General features: G+C 62.6%; 1 protein-coding gene across 4 annotated transcripts; it reads left to right on the top strand.

The window, feature by feature from the left end:
• Nucleotides 1–3,559: 3,559 nt before the first annotated feature.
• Nucleotides 3,560–13,633, top strand: SCN4B (sodium voltage-gated channel beta subunit 4). 4 transcript variants are annotated; one of them, XR_010308742.1, is made up of 6 exons: nucleotides 3,664–4,160; nucleotides 7,650–7,813; nucleotides 9,754–9,979; nucleotides 10,644–10,773; nucleotides 10,896–11,483; nucleotides 11,531–13,633. XR_010308742.1 is itself a non-coding variant. In XM_064173239.1 (5 exons), the coding sequence occupies exons 1-5, from the start codon at nucleotides 3,569–3,571 to the stop codon at nucleotides 10,987–10,989; spliced, it is 678 nt and encodes a 225-aa protein (XP_064029309.1). In that variant the 5' UTR covers nucleotides 3,560–3,568; the 3' UTR covers nucleotides 10,990–13,633. The 4 variants fall into 4 exon arrangements, 3 of the variants coding, with proteins under 3 accessions (XP_064029309.1, XP_064029307.1, XP_064029308.1); XM_064173239.1 differs by lacking the exon at nucleotides 3,664–4,160 and adding an exon at nucleotides 3,560–3,632 and having other exon boundaries at nucleotides 10,896–13,633; XM_064173237.1 differs by having other exon boundaries at nucleotides 10,896–13,633.
• Nucleotides 13,634–14,246: the final 613 nt, after the last annotated feature.

Raw genomic sequence — 14,246 nt, forward strand, 5'->3', positions numbered from 1 at the left:
AGCTCGTGAGGAAGGCAGGCACGGTGGGACCTCAGAGGAGACCCAACGGGACACGAGGGTGAGTCTTCATCGCCGCAGGGGACCGAGGGCAGTGGCTGTAACCCCTCACCCCCTGGTGTCAGGGCTTCGCAGGTGCCCCAGAGCAGGGGCCAGCCCCTTTCGCAGACGCTTAGCATCTGCTTGGGCCAGGTGGGATGGGAGGCACTAAAGAACAAGAGAGCAGGACGTGGTGGGCACTGCTGCTCCGCGCTGGGCACCTCTGCTCCGTGCTGGGCACCTCTGCTCCGTGCTGCGCAGTGAACCTTGACGGGAGCACAGAGCTGCTGTGCCCATGATGCCAGCACAGCCTGGCCACCCTGCTTGTGGGGCTGAAAGGGGGCAGTGAACGAGGGCTGCTGAGGGGTGAGAAGGGCAGCGCTGCAGAACCAGAGCCGGGAAGCGCCCGGTGGAGGTGTCCTGGGGCCGTGCCAGCTCAGGAGCAAACTTTCTCCTGAGACACAGGCTGGCTGCCTGAGTGCTTCTTGCAGATGCCTCTGCAGTGGCTGCTTGGGGACACTGCTCCCCTTGCCCTGCTTGTATTAAAGGGCCCTTGGAAGGGGTGGAGGGGGCCGCTCACCTCGGGGGGCAGCCAGATCTGCTGGGGGTGCCAAAGCAGCGGCGGTCAGGACAGCTCAGCACAGAAGAAAGGAGGCAGGGAGAGGGGAAAAGCTCCGAGGGAGAGCTGCAGGCAAGGGAGGGCTGGGAATGACAAAGGCAGCCAAGCACTCACCCGCAGTCTGTGTGCCCGGGACCCCTCGGCCAGCTCCCGGCACGGCCCAGCCGGGATGGTCCTGCAGTATCTGATCACTGCGAGCGTCTCCTCCCCGCTGCCAGCTGCGGGGCTGCCAGGCCACCTTGTCTTTGAAAGGTCACAGCCAGAGGACCTTGCAGTAAATAAAACGTGCTGATGGGAAGCTCTGCTCCAGTCTTGCCACCTCCTCCATCGGCAGGAGGGCTCTGCCTGCTCCTGGCTGGGGAGCTTGGCGCCCCCTGGCTCTGGGAGCTGTGGGAGGGGGCCAGGGCTGTGCTTTCCCCGTTGCTGGCAGTGGGGCTGAGGCTGCACCCAGCAGGATGCTCCAGGGCAGCTGAGGCCAGAGCTGCGCCTGCTGCACTGAGCTGGGAGCCTGGAGCCCAACTGCACTGCTCAGCCCTGCCCTGCTGCCTCTGTACCCACGTGGAGGGAAGCAAGAGCCCTCCTTGGGGACAGCCTGGCACTTTAACCCTCCCAGCTCTGTAAGTGCCAGGTGAGGGCTACACAGGGGTCTGGCAGCCACCATGACCCTCCGGGTAGCCTTCGAGCCAGCTGGCAGCACAGCTGAGCCCTTCTTCCTGTCTCCTGGGAGGTGACAGAGTCCGAGCAGAGGGTGCTCACCTTGCCTGAAACCCGACACAGCAGCCTGGTGCTGGGCTCAGCAAAAGGAGTTTCCGCTGAGCCACAGAATCCCGGGTGCCATGCCGGGCACCACAGCATCGTGCTAAAAGCCCGAGGCCAGCTGCTGCCGGTGCCCTTTCCTGCCAGGGCACACACACAGCTTGCCCAGGCTGGGCTGTGGGAGAGCAGGGCAGCAGCAGATGTCTCATCAGATCAGCCAGCCGAGGAGACCGGGCAGAGCTGCCAAGTGTGACAGCTCCATCAGGCTCCTGTGACAGGCAATGCCCACTCTGAGCCTTGGGGCAGCGGGGCCAGGAGGGCAGGGCTGGCCACGGGGGAGGAGGGCAGCAGAAGCAGGCAGCACAGCCTCTGCGGGGATGCTCAGCAGGGAGAGAGTGGCTGCACCTAACTTTACTCACCTTTCTGGAAGCAAAGTTGGCAGGCACCTGAGTCCTCCACACGGGATGGCCTTTCCCTGCACCAGGGCATGGCTGCTACTCCCTCAGGTCTCCAGCGCTGCAGGTCTCTGTGGTCCTGCTTGCTGGATGCTGGCGGCTCCAGACTCAACCTCAGCTGTCCCCTCACTTCAGCCCCCGTGACTGTGGCCCTAGCAGCCATCGTGCTCCCTTGCAGGGATGACAGCCATCCCTCCACCCCTTCGGACCTCTCTGCTGAGCTGCAACTCCGAGGTGTGCCACCCCCACCCAATTAGCAAGGCTCCAGCAGATGCAGCGCTCCTCCTCCTGTCTCAGCACACCGCTAGCCCGGCCGCCAGCGCCTGCAGCTCTGCTCACCGAGCTGTAACCATCACCCGGCCGTGTCCATCACCCATCTGCATGCATCACCTGGCTGTATCCATCACCCAGCCGTATCCATTCAGCTGCCCGCCCAGACACCTTCTGCTGCATCAGCAGTCCTCCCCAGGCTGCTCCTGCAGCACCAGCTGCCAGCGCTGCCCAGCTCGCTCTGCCTGTACTTTTCCTGTCTCTGCTGCCAGCTCTGCAGCCCAAACTCCACAGCCCACAGGCACTGCTGGCATCTCCTCAGGATCCCCTGGGATGTCCCTGTGCCCTGCAAAGCCTCCTGCTTTCCCTTTTCCCTCCTGCTTTCCCTCTTCCGGCCAGGTGAGAAGGCAAGCAAGCTGCAAAGGGAGCTGGAGTGGGGGTGGGAAGTGCCTCAAGGTGCCCTGGAGCTGACAGGCTGTGGCACCCTGGACATGCAAACAGCATCCCTGTGGATTAGCTGCTCTCATACTCGAGAAAAAGCAATCCTATTCGGGAAGGTGATGCTGTAGTTCTGTACCAGTAAGGGAGTGCAGCCTCTGCTGGCTCCTGACATGAGCTGCGCTGGGACGTGTGCCTTGTGCCAGCCCAGGGAGAGGCTCGGTGCTGTTCCTGCCCCACGAGCAGGGCAGCATCTCCTCCCCCTTCCCGCCAAGCCCATTCTGGGGCTGCGTCACCTCCAGCAAGCTGCTGCTCAGCGCAGGGACCTGGCTGCCTAATGGAGCTGGGCACAAGGGTACAGCTCTATCTTTGGCCACCACATCACCAGAGGCCTCCATTAGGGAGGCCCTTACCAGTGCCTTTTGGGCTGTGGTCTGCCGAGGTCGGGGCTAATGGACCTGCCGGTGGGGAAAAGGTTGCTGAGGTGGGAACCTGTGTGCAGCCAAACGTCCCAGAGCCATCTCACGGCGAGGAGAAGCCGATTTCGGCGATGCCCTCGGCGCCGGGTGACTCCTGCAGCAGCCGTGCTCCGTGCCCCCCTGCCCATCTGCAGAGCTGTCTGCTGGGGGGCAGCCTGGTGCTGGGAGGGGGGCAGGGAGCCTGGGGGGGGGCGTTTTACACCGAGCAGGATCTGAGCCTCAGCTCCAGCCCCTGCCGTTGTCCTTTGCGAAGCCCCCAGCCTGTGCCCCCTCAGCCCACCCTGTGGCTCCCACCCCAGCACCTCCGCGATGCGGAGACAGAAAAAGAGGCACCCCCAGCGGCTGGGAAGGGGAGGTGTGAGGATGGAGCGCGGAGCAGCGCGGGGGAGGGCGCAGCTCAGCCCCGCCCGGTGCGGCCCCGCCCTGCTCTGCTCGCCCTCGGCGGGGGCGGCCAGAGCCGGGCGGCTGCGGGCCAGCGCGGAGCGGAGCGGAGCGGATCGCAGCGCCCCGCAGCCATGGCCCCGGGCTCGCCCCCCGCCCGCCGCCGCCCCGCTCCGCGCCTGCTGGCCGCGCTGCTGGGTAAGGGGCGCGGTGGGGGGCGGGGGGCACCGGACAGCTGAGGGGGCACCGGGGACCCGCTTTGCCCCGGGCACCGCCGCTGGCCTGCTGCCCACCCCCGGCTCTCCCGGCAGCCCGGTGTGCGGGGTGGTCGTGGGGCTGTCCCCGGCTTCCAGCACCCCCCGCCCCGAGGCGCGGTGACCCTCGCTTGGCGCTCGGCTGCTCCGCACCCCGCACCGCGGTGGCCCCGGGCAGCGCTCGGGAGGCTCCCGGCGCTGATGAGGGTCTCTCTGCTCTGCAGCCCCGAAGCACTGAGGATAAGTGACTTGTCCAAGGTGACTTCGAGCGGACTCCGAAGCGCTCTCCAGCCCCTGCCCTGTCCGCAGCGGTTCCGCCATCGCCTGAGCTGCCCTCCGGGAGCGCTGCTGCGGCTGCACCCCCGCTTTGCCCGGCGCTGCGAGCGGGGACCGCGACTGCCCGCGAAGGGGAAGCGGGGAGCAGGCGTGGGGCAGCCATGCACGGCTTCAGCGCAGCCGCCAGCACCCACAGGTCATCCTCGTTACGGCTCATTCTGTACAGCAACCATCGCATGCGCTTCTCCCCGGGGACGAGCCCACGCTGCAGGGCTGATGCTTGCAGCATGATGCCCAGACCTGTGCCCGGCCCTGCCTGAGACACACACACCCCCCTCCCAGCTGCAGGGTGGAGGAAGGGTCTTGCGACCATCCCGTCCCTCCTGCCACCCCTGGAGCTGGTTCCAACCACCCGCATCAGCCCTCACGCACCTGCCACACTCCTGCTCGCGGTGCTCGTCCCTGTGCCAGAGGGCACGGCGAGCCTGGAACCTGCTGCCTCTGCAGCTCTGGCTGTGAGGAAGCCCCCTCGGGACGTGCTTTAGAGGGCGTAGTTCTTAAGTGTGTTTTAAGTGAGCTGGAGACACGAAAAGACATGTAAGTACCTGGCTCCCTGCGGGATCTGGGTGCTGGCATTTGGTTGCCAGTGTCTGCTCAGAATGATGCAGCGTGGGCTGCCTTTGGCGTGGGGCTGGCAGTGGGGTGGTAGGAGAGACCCCGAGGCACTGGAGACCAGGGCACTTGGGTGGGCTGAGGTCCAGGCTGTGGAGGTCGGAACCTGGTCCCATAGGTCGCTGAGGTGGGCTGGGAGCCTGGAGGTGGGAAAGTGCTGGGACAGGTCTCTGTGTCTTCCAGGGATGCTGTGCTCCCCGGGGAGTGGCACTGGGCTGCTGGCAGCGCCAAGGAGCCACCACACAGCTTCTGCCGTTGGTACCTGCAGGAGGGCCAAGGTCTGTGTGTCCTGTCCTGGGGCACAGGATGGCCAGGGAGCTCCTCGTGTGCAGCCTCAGTGGAGAGGAGCCCCAACAGCCTGCCAGGCTGTGCCAGGAGGTCGCGTTGGCATTTGCAGGCAGGCAGAGTTTGTACAGATCAGCTTTCCCACAGGTGGGGGAGGTGCCCTGTGGCTTTTCGGGTCAATGCTGTGCACCTTTTCCCTTAGGACACAGGTGCCCAGGCTGTCTTCCTGACGGGCTGCAGCAAAAGCAGGGGGCTGCCAGCCCCCCGTGGGGGAAAGTCTTGCTCTGCTCTGGGGGTCTCTTGCTGCTGGGGCTGGGCTTGGGCGCTGGGCTGCACGCAGAGCACTGCTGCAAGTGGAACTGCCTGGCTCTGGGACCCCCTCCTCAGGGGCTCGCTCTGCAAGAGCAAGGAGCAGACAGCCAAGGCTCTGGCAGCAGCAAGAGTGGCTGCTGCTGATTGCCCTTCCCATTTTCCTGGGGAAGCCTTGTGCCTGTGAGGGCAGCCTGAAGCCCCCTGGAGGTTGAGGCTCCGGCGGTGCAAAGTGCAGCAGCTTTGAGCATCCGGAAAAGTAGCAGCGGCAGCTGCTGTGGCAGGTTCAGGCAGGCAGCTCCCTGCGTGTTTGCTGTGCTGTAGTTAGTGCTAACACACCAGGGCTGTCTTCCTGAGACCACAGCCTGGCAGCAAGCAGCCCAGCCCCCGTGTACCCCGCACCTTCAAGGCAGGTTACGTTGCTGATCTTCTCGTGGAGCCAGACAGGACCAGAAGTGTTGCAAACTGCAGGGCATCGTCTGTCCTGGCAGGGACTGTCCCCTTGCAGCTCTCTGCCTACTCAGCCATGCCTGCAGAGCCTGGCATCCCTCTGCTTACTCCAGGTAGCAGCATGATTCCCTCGGGACACTCCTGCTTGTCAAGTTTCCCTTTGTAGCCTCCCCAGGGCTGGTCTCTGAGCCTGACAAACTGCAGCAGGAGACCTCCATCTGGTGGGGACTTGCTCCGTGACGTTAGCTCAGAGCCTCTCAGGCAAATGGGAAGAGCTTCTTGGTGAAGTTAAATAACTCCTTCCCTGCAGTGCCTGCGATGCAGCACTGCAGCAGGGCCCGAAGCCCAGGATGCAGGGCTCTCGGCTTGGCTTGGGCTGCGACGTGCCTGGGGAGCTGTTAGCGCCGGCATGTGCGGGAGGATAAATCAGCAGCTGAGGAGGCTGCAGGCAGAGGAGAGCCCAGGGCAGCCTAGCCAGGGGAAGGCGTCAGGGGAGCTGGGGACCGGTTTGAAGCTGTGTGGCAGAGCTGTGTCCCTTCTCTTTGGGTGGCCAGAGGAAAGCTGTGGGGGGAGGACTTGGTGGCTTTAGCGGTGGAGGGGAGGACACAGTGCACTGCTGGGTTGTGTTTTGTCTTGGGCTTGTTGGGATAGGGTGAGAGGGAAGGGGTTGAAGTTTGAGGAGGGGAGATTTAGAGTGGAGATGAGGAGGAAATTCTTGACAGTGAGAGTGGGGAGACACTGGCACAGGTTGCCCAGGGAGGCTGTGGATGCAAACCCTCCCCTCCCCCCCTCCCCAGAGGTGTTCAGGGCCAGGTTGGATGAGGCTCTGAGCAACCTGGGCTGGTGGGAGGTGTCCCTGCCCGTGGCAGGGATTTGGAACTGAATGAGCTTTAAGGTCCCTTCCAAGCCAACCCATTCTATGAATCTCTACCACATAACAGGAGCAGGACCTTGGTGTGATGGGGAGTGGGGCTGTGGGGGCTGACCTGGAGCAAAACATCTCTGTGTCCCCCCCAGGGAGGGTTTGTGTGGGCACTGCTGGCCCAGCCTGGTGCACTGGGTGCAGTGCCAGGTCCCTGCATGGGATCCCAGGAGCTTTTAGACACAGCTATGGCTCCTGCCACCAGGCTTGTACCTGCTCCTCCACGCATCCCTCCCTGCTGCTGGGGAGGAGAGGAGCAGGAGAGCCACCTTCTGTGGTTTGAAGGTCATCTGTCAGCTCCAGCAGGAGAGGAGCTCTCTGCCAGGCAGGATGAGGGGTGCTGCTTCCCAGGCCCTCACACGGCTGCAAGGACCTTGGCTGGGCTGGGGGACAGAGGAGTGGCAGCCATCCAGGACAGCAGTGCTAATTAGTGCTCCAGCTCCCTGCTTGAAGAACAGAGAGCTCTGCTCTGCCTCGGGCTTTTCCCCCCTCCCTCTCTTTAAGGCTGAGCTGAAGGCCTTGTGGATAACATGCAAATCAGGGCTTTCATTTGCATACTTCAGCCCTGCTGATATTATGGCTCCCTTTGAATCCAAGCTGGATCTGTGGCTGCCAACCAGCCCCTGTCCCTCCTCCTAGAGTGGGTGCCTTGGCTCTGCCAAGCTGTCCTGGGGTTGGGGAGCAGCATGTGCCATGCCCAAGGGGACAAGGGGTACCAAACCCCCATGGAGGGGAGCAAAGCTGAGCTCATGATCCCTGGCCTGAGGCTGTGAGGAGGATGAGGATGCTGTGAGTCCTTGGTGGAGCCAGGAGCAGGTGATAGCTGAATCCCTCTGTCCCCAACTTGCTTCCTGGGAGGGGAACCCCATGGCAGCTGATGCCCCAGGGACATGCCCCCTTACACAGACCCTTCTTCTCCCTGCCCCCTCATCTGCAGCAGAGCCCTGCAGCAGCCTGGGCTGCATCCATCCCATCCCACCCCAGGAATGACATGGGTGGGCTGCAAGCTGGGGCTGTGTCCTGACTTTCCTCCCCTCTCCCCACCAGGTCTGCAGGTCATGGCCATTGCCTTCGCCTTGGAGGTGTCCGTGGGGAAGACCAACACAGTGATGGCTCTGAACAGCTCCAATGTGTTGCTGCCCTGCACCTTCACCACCTGCATTGGCTTCCAGGACCTGGTCTTCACGTGGTATTTCAACTCAACGGAGCTGGTGAGTGCCCTCTGGGCTTTGCCTGTCCTCCTGGCAGCTCCTTTTGACTTTTCCTACTGCAGCTCTCAGATACTTCCTTTCTCCTCTTGCAGAATTCCCATCCCTCTGAGCTTCTCCAGCTCCAAAGGGATGGGGCTGTGCCAGCAGGGGGATTCCCTGGCATGTCTATGCCTTTGGCATAAAGCTGGCCTGGGTTTTCTGCTGCCTACAGGCTTGTTTCTTCCCATAAGTGGGTGGTCAAGTGATTGTTCAGCAGCAAGGCTGCACTGTGGCCCAAACCTGGTCAGTTACAGGGTTCTACACTTTGGCCACAACAACCCCAAGCAGCACTACAGGCTGGGGACAGAGTGGCTGAGAGCAGCCAGGCAGAGAGGGAGCTGGGGGTGCTGGGAGAGAGGAGCTGAAGAGGAGGCAGCAGTGCCCAGGTGGGCAGCAGAGCCAATGGCATCCTGGGCTGGCTGAGGAGCAGTGTGGGCAGCAGGACAAGGGAGGTTCTTCTGCCCCTGTGCTCAGCACTGCTCAGGCAACCCCTTGAGTGCTGTGTCCAGTTCGGGGCTCCTCCATTGCAGAGAGATGCTGAGGTGCTGGAAGGTGTTGAGAGAAGGGCAGCAAGGCTGGGGAGGGGCCTGGAGCACAGCCCTGGGAGGAGAGGCTGAGGGAGCTGGGGGTGTGCAGCCTGCAGCAGAGGAGGCTCAGGGCAGAGCTCATTGCTGCCTGCAGCTGCCTGCAGGGAGGCTGTAGCCAGCTGGGGTTGGGCTCTGCTGCCAGGCAACCAGCGACAGAAGAAGGGGACACAGCCTCAAGCTGTGCCAGGGCAGGTTCAGGCTGGATGTTAGGAGGAAGTTGTTGTCAGAGAGAGTGATTGGCATTGGAATGGGCTGCCCAGGGAGGTGGTGGAGTGGCTGTGGCTGGAGGTGTTGCAGCCAAGCCTGGCTGGGGCACTTAGTGCCATGGTCTGGTTGGTTGGGCAGGGCTGGGTGCTAGGTTGGGCTGGCTGAGCTTGGAGCTCTCTTCCACCCTGGCTGATTGTATGATTCTAATTCCTCCTTCTGTCCTTGCTCTGAAACCCAAAAGTTTCTGCACAGATTGGCTTCCTGCTGGGAATATTCTGCCCTTCAGCTCCTTAGCAGGAAGGCTGCTCTAGAGCAGATCTGTCCCTGCATGCTGGCCAGGCCTGGATGGTCCTAGAGCAAAGAGACCTTCTCTGCCCCAGGGCTCTCCTATCTCTTGTGTGGTCTGTATCACAGTATCACAGTCTCACAGTATCATCAAGGTTGGAAGAGACCTCACAGATCATCAAGTCCAACCCTTTAGCACAGAGCTCAAGGCCAGACCATGGCACCAAGTGCCACATCCAACCTTGCCTTGAACAGCTCCAGGGACGGCGACTCCACCACCTCCCCGGGCAGCCCATTCCAGTGTCCAATGACTCTCTCAGGGAAGAACTTTCTCCTCACCTCCAGCCTAAATTTCCCCTGGTGCAGCCTGAGGCTGTGTCCTCTTGTTCTGGTGCTGGCCACCTGAGAGAAGAGAGCAACCTCCTCCTGGCCACAACCTCCCCTCAGGTAGTTGAAGACAGCAATAAGGTCACCCCTGTACCACTGCTGCAGGGCAAGTACCACTGCTGCAGGGCAAGTACCACCGCTGCAGGGCAAGTACCACCGCTGCAGGGCAAGTACCACCGCTGCAGGGCAAGTACCACCGCTGCAGGGCAAGTACCACCGCTGCAGGGCAAGTACCACCGCTGCAGGGCAAGTAAGCTGTGCCTGCTGCTTCAGCTGCCCCTCCACAGCCATTCTGGCTTCACTGGGCTGCGCTGGCACACTTGGCTGTGCCTGCAGGGCTGGGGCAGGATGCTGGCAGGCCAACTGGAAACTCTGCCTCCCCTGGAGTCGTGGGGAGCCTAGCTGAGCCCTTACCCTGCACCCCTTCCTCCGCAGATCTACCAGGGCAAGATAAAGAGCAAAACCTCTGAGCCCACCGTGGTGACCAGCAACCCCCGTGTGGAGTTCGTGGGCTCCACCACGGGCAAGGACAACAACATCTCCATCGTGCTGAGCAGTGTGGAGTTCAGTGATGCTGGCAAGTACACCTGCCACGTCAAGAACCCCAGGGAGAAGAATGCCCAGCACAATGCCACCATCTTCCTCACCGTGGTCCAGAAGAGTAAGTGTGGGTGGCAGAAGGGCAGTGGTGGGGAGGGGCTACAGATGCTGATCCCTGCTTGGCTCCCAGGTGTGGCCATGGACGGAGTGTCCAGCGCAGGGCCACTGAGAGGCTGAGGGCACTGCGACAGCTCTCGTGAGGTGAGGCTGAGAGCTTGCGCTGGTTAGCTTGAGGAAGAGGAGGCTGAGGTTGGGGGGGGCTCTTAGGAATGCTTCTGGATATCTAAGGGGTCAGGAAGATGGGGCCAGACCTTTCCCAGTGGTGCCCAGTGACAGGACAAGAGGCAGTGGGCATCAGCTTGAACCCAGGAAGTTCCATCTGGACGTGAGGAGAAACTTTTAGTACTGTGAGGGTGGCAGAGCCCTGGAGCAGGCTGCCCAGAGAGGGGCTCCATCTCTGGAGACTTTCAAGGCCCACCTGGATGCATTCCTGTGTGCCTTGCCCTGGCTGACCCTTCTCTGGCAGGGGCTTGGTCACGATGATCTCTGGAGGTCCCTTCCAACCTTTCCCCTTCTGGAGGTAGTTGGCAACCCAGAAGGGCAAGTCCCAGCCTCATGCCCACCTGTGCTGTGGGGCAGTGGCTGGTGGAGGGAGCCTCTGCTTCCCCGGAGGGACCTTGCAGCTGCTCCCCTCCTGAAGCCCCTCAGCACCTTCTCTCCTGCAGTGGTGGAGACAGACAACACTGTGACGCTCATCATCGTGGGCGTGGTGGGGGGGCTCATCGGCCTCCTCATCCTCTTCATGCTCATCAAGAGGGTTGTGCTGTTCATCATCAAGAAGACCCAGGACGGGAAGTGAGTGCGGGTGGCAGCCCTGGCAGCCTTTGGCGAGTGGTAGCAGGGGGCCGGGGCGGTGGCGAGAGGAGGGTCCTGGGGGGGGGCGGGGGTCTGTCAGCTGGCGCTGTGCTCTCCCCCAGGAAGGAGTGTCTGGTGAGCTCGTCGGGAAACGACAACACCGAGAACGGCTTGGCCGGCTCCAAGGCAGAGCAAAAAGCACCACCAAAGGCATGAAGCGGTGGCACTCCCTGCCCACGCCCGCCCAGCGGCGGGGGGGAGGGTGGGCAGGGGCACCAACCTTGCCCTTTTCCCTTTCTTACTGGACTGCCAACGCTTGGGACATGTTTGTACTACACCCGTGCCTGCAACCCGCACCGCTTCTGGGAACAGGCTTCGGCTGCCACCGCCACTGGGAGCTGCTTGCGGGCTCGGACTGGGCTGCTGCTGGCGCAGGGGGAGATGCCCGCTGGGCGCCGAGCCAAGGCGAGAGGTGCTGGGCGGGCAGGAAGGGTGCCGGGGAGCGCCCTGGGCTGCAGCCAGGTGGGTGCTGCGCCGCACGTGTGGTGCTCCCGGGGCTGCGGGGGAGCGTCTCAGGGTGGCTGAAGGGTTAGAGGCTGTGAGGAGCTTAGGGATCCTGTCTGGCTTCGGTGATGCTGAGCTGGCGCGGGCAGGAGCTGCCTGCGTCCTGCGGGAGGTTCGTGGGGCAGGGAGGGTGCAGGATGGCAGAGGTGGGAGGGTGCAGGATGGCAGAGGTGGAGGGTGCAGGATGGCAGAGGTGGAGGGTGCAGGATGGCAGAGGTGGAGGCTGCTGCCTTCCTCATGGCACGGCGGGAAGGGAGGAAGCAGGGCTGGGGTGATGGGGCTCGGACGCAGCTCTCCTGCGAAGCACACCTGAGACCCCTGTCAGCCAGGGCTGGCACCCTGTCCTAGCAGGGCTGGGTGCCACCCTCTTGGGGGCAGGCTGGCCCCGAGGTGCCTCGATACCCCCCTGTGCCAGGGCTGGCATGTCCCGGGATCACTGCTACCCTATGGCAGGGTGAAGCTCCCTGCTTCACCTTCTCTTTGCCCCTGCACAGGCACAGGAGGCAGCTTCCCCCCGAGGCAGCCTTCACGGGAGGCACTCCCTGGGCTTGTGCTGCTGCTGCTGCTCCTCCTCCCCTCCGAGAGCCTGGCACTCGGAGCAGAGATGCTGCCTGTTCCAACTCGCCAAGGCTGAGCTCGCTGCGCTCCCGTGGGACATCAGCTGCTTGTGTTGCCCTTTCCCCCGAGGAGAAGGGTGGCACCTGCCGGTGATGCAGGGAGGAAGCATGGTCGAGCCCTGGCGAGAGCAGCTGTGCCAGGGCAGTGCCAGCCTGCTCCCGGGCCTGCCACTGGCTCGCTGAGCGACGTTGGGCAGGTCGCTCTGCCCCTCCATGCCTCAGTTTCCCCATCTGTAAAAGGGGATAATAACACTGCTCTACCTCACTGGGGGGGAGGGGGTGTGAGGCTGATGTTTGGGAAGTGCTTGGAGAGCCTCAGGTGAGGGCTGCCACAGAGAGCCGGGGGGGGAGGCTTTGTGAAGGGTGCTGCAGTGGGCACTGGGGCAGCCCAGGTCGTCCCCCAGGCTGTAGCAGAACCTGAGGCATGCAGGGCATGAGCTGATGCTGTGAGTGAAGCTGATGATGTCCTTTGCAATGAGTCACCCCCTGGCTCTCCTCTGTTTGTGAGTGTGGCAGTGAGGCTGCAGGGCAGGCAGCTGCCCGTCCCCACTCGAGGCTGGCAATGGAGCCCTGACCTCCCTCTTGCAGGGGCTCACACCCTGGCAAAGGTGCCAAAGCAGAAGGTAGGCAAGGACTTGGTGGCCAGGGCAAACAAGGTGAGATTCAGTGCTGCCTTCTGTGGAGGCTGTGGTGAGAGAAGTCAGACTCCACTTGCCCAGGATGGAGAGCACCTTGCCAAGGCTCAGGGGCACCTGCTGGAGCTGGGCTAAGGGACAGGGACAGGAGATGGGTAGGGGCACCTGGCTCCAGGCTGGCTTCCTTGGCAAGCAGGAGCCAGGTCCCTGGGATCCTGGTCCCCTCTCTGAGGATCCACGGGACCCTCACCTGAAACCTCTGTGCTCCAGGTCCCCCATCTGACAAGAGGGGACAGCAAAGCTGAGCTACCTCCCGGGAGGTGTCAGGCTCCCTGCACCGCTTCAGAGTGCTCCGAGGCCCTGCGGCAAAGCTGCCTGCAGGGCACTCCGAAGAACCTGCTCTGTACCTGCAGGGCGTTGTGGCCATGCCATTGTCATGGTGAGACTGGGCAGGAAGGTGTCAGACTTCCTGCTGGCCCCAGAAGAGCCCTCCCAGTCCACCCTTGGAGGAGACCTCCCGTGGGAGAGGACAGTGAGGGGAGGAAGGGACTTCTTCCAAGGGCTCTTCTTAGCTGGCCTAACCTGTTGGCCTCCTTTAGATGGTATCTGGACGTGGGTCCACTTACCCCAGGATGTGCAAAGATGCACTGTGCATGGATCACTCCTTGGGCTGATGGAAGGAGTCACTCTGAGCAGTTTCTGGAGTGTAACCTCACCTGTGTGGGTGCTGTGCAGAGCACCTGGGGCTGGGCAGGGGCACTTGTGACAGCAGGAGCTGGAACAAGGGCTTGGGGGTGTGTAGGGGGAGGAGGTCTGCAGAGCTATTTCTGGGGCATGCAGGGGGAGAAGGCCCTGTGGAGGTGTGTGGTGTGGCAGACAGGTCTGTGGATGAGCATCTGTACCTACCTACACCTAGGAGGTAGCTGCCAAGAGGCAGAGGCTGCGGAGCTCTCGCCCTGCGCTGCCCTCCAGCACATCCTTGCACCGCAGAGGTTTCCTCAGCTTTGCCTTGGATCCAATAAAGTTGATGTTTACTAAAGAAAATGCCTCTGGCTCTCTGCTCAGGCTCAGCCTGGGCCCCTGGGTCTGCATAGGAAATCAGACTCCCACATCCAGTCCAACCCAGCACCACTGTGGCCACCAAACCCTGTCCCCAGGTGCAGTGGCCGCAGGTTGCTTGAACACTTCCAGGGATAGGGACTCTATCGCCTCCCTGGGCAGCCTGTGCCAGTCCCTGACTGCTCTTGCAGCAAAGAAATTGCTCCTCATCTCCAACCTAACCCTCCCCTGGCACAGTTTCAGGCCATGTCAAGCCCTGAGGAACAGGACCTGGGAGTCTGGGGTGATGAAAAGCTCAACAGGAGCCTGCAGTGTGAGTGCAGCCCAGACACAACCCTGTGCTGGGCTGCAGCAAGAGCAGTGTGGGCAGCAGGGCAAGGGAGGGGATTCTGCCCCTTGGCTCTGCTCTCCTCACACCCCACCTGCAGTCCTGGGTGCACTTCTGGAGCCCCCAGCACAAGCAGGACATGGAAGTGTTGGAGCCAGTCCAGAGGAGGCCACCAAGAAGCTCAGAGGGCTGCAGCAGCTCTGCTCTGAGCACAGGCTGAGAGAGTTGGGGCTGTGCAGCCTGCAGCAGAGAAGGCTTGGAGGAGACCTT

This window comes from Pogoniulus pusillus, chromosome 38, assembly GCF_015220805.1.
Source record: "Pogoniulus pusillus isolate bPogPus1 chromosome 38, bPogPus1.pri, whole genome shotgun sequence".
NCBI classification, from domain to species: Eukaryota; Metazoa; Chordata; class Aves; order Piciformes; family Lybiidae; genus Pogoniulus; species Pogoniulus pusillus.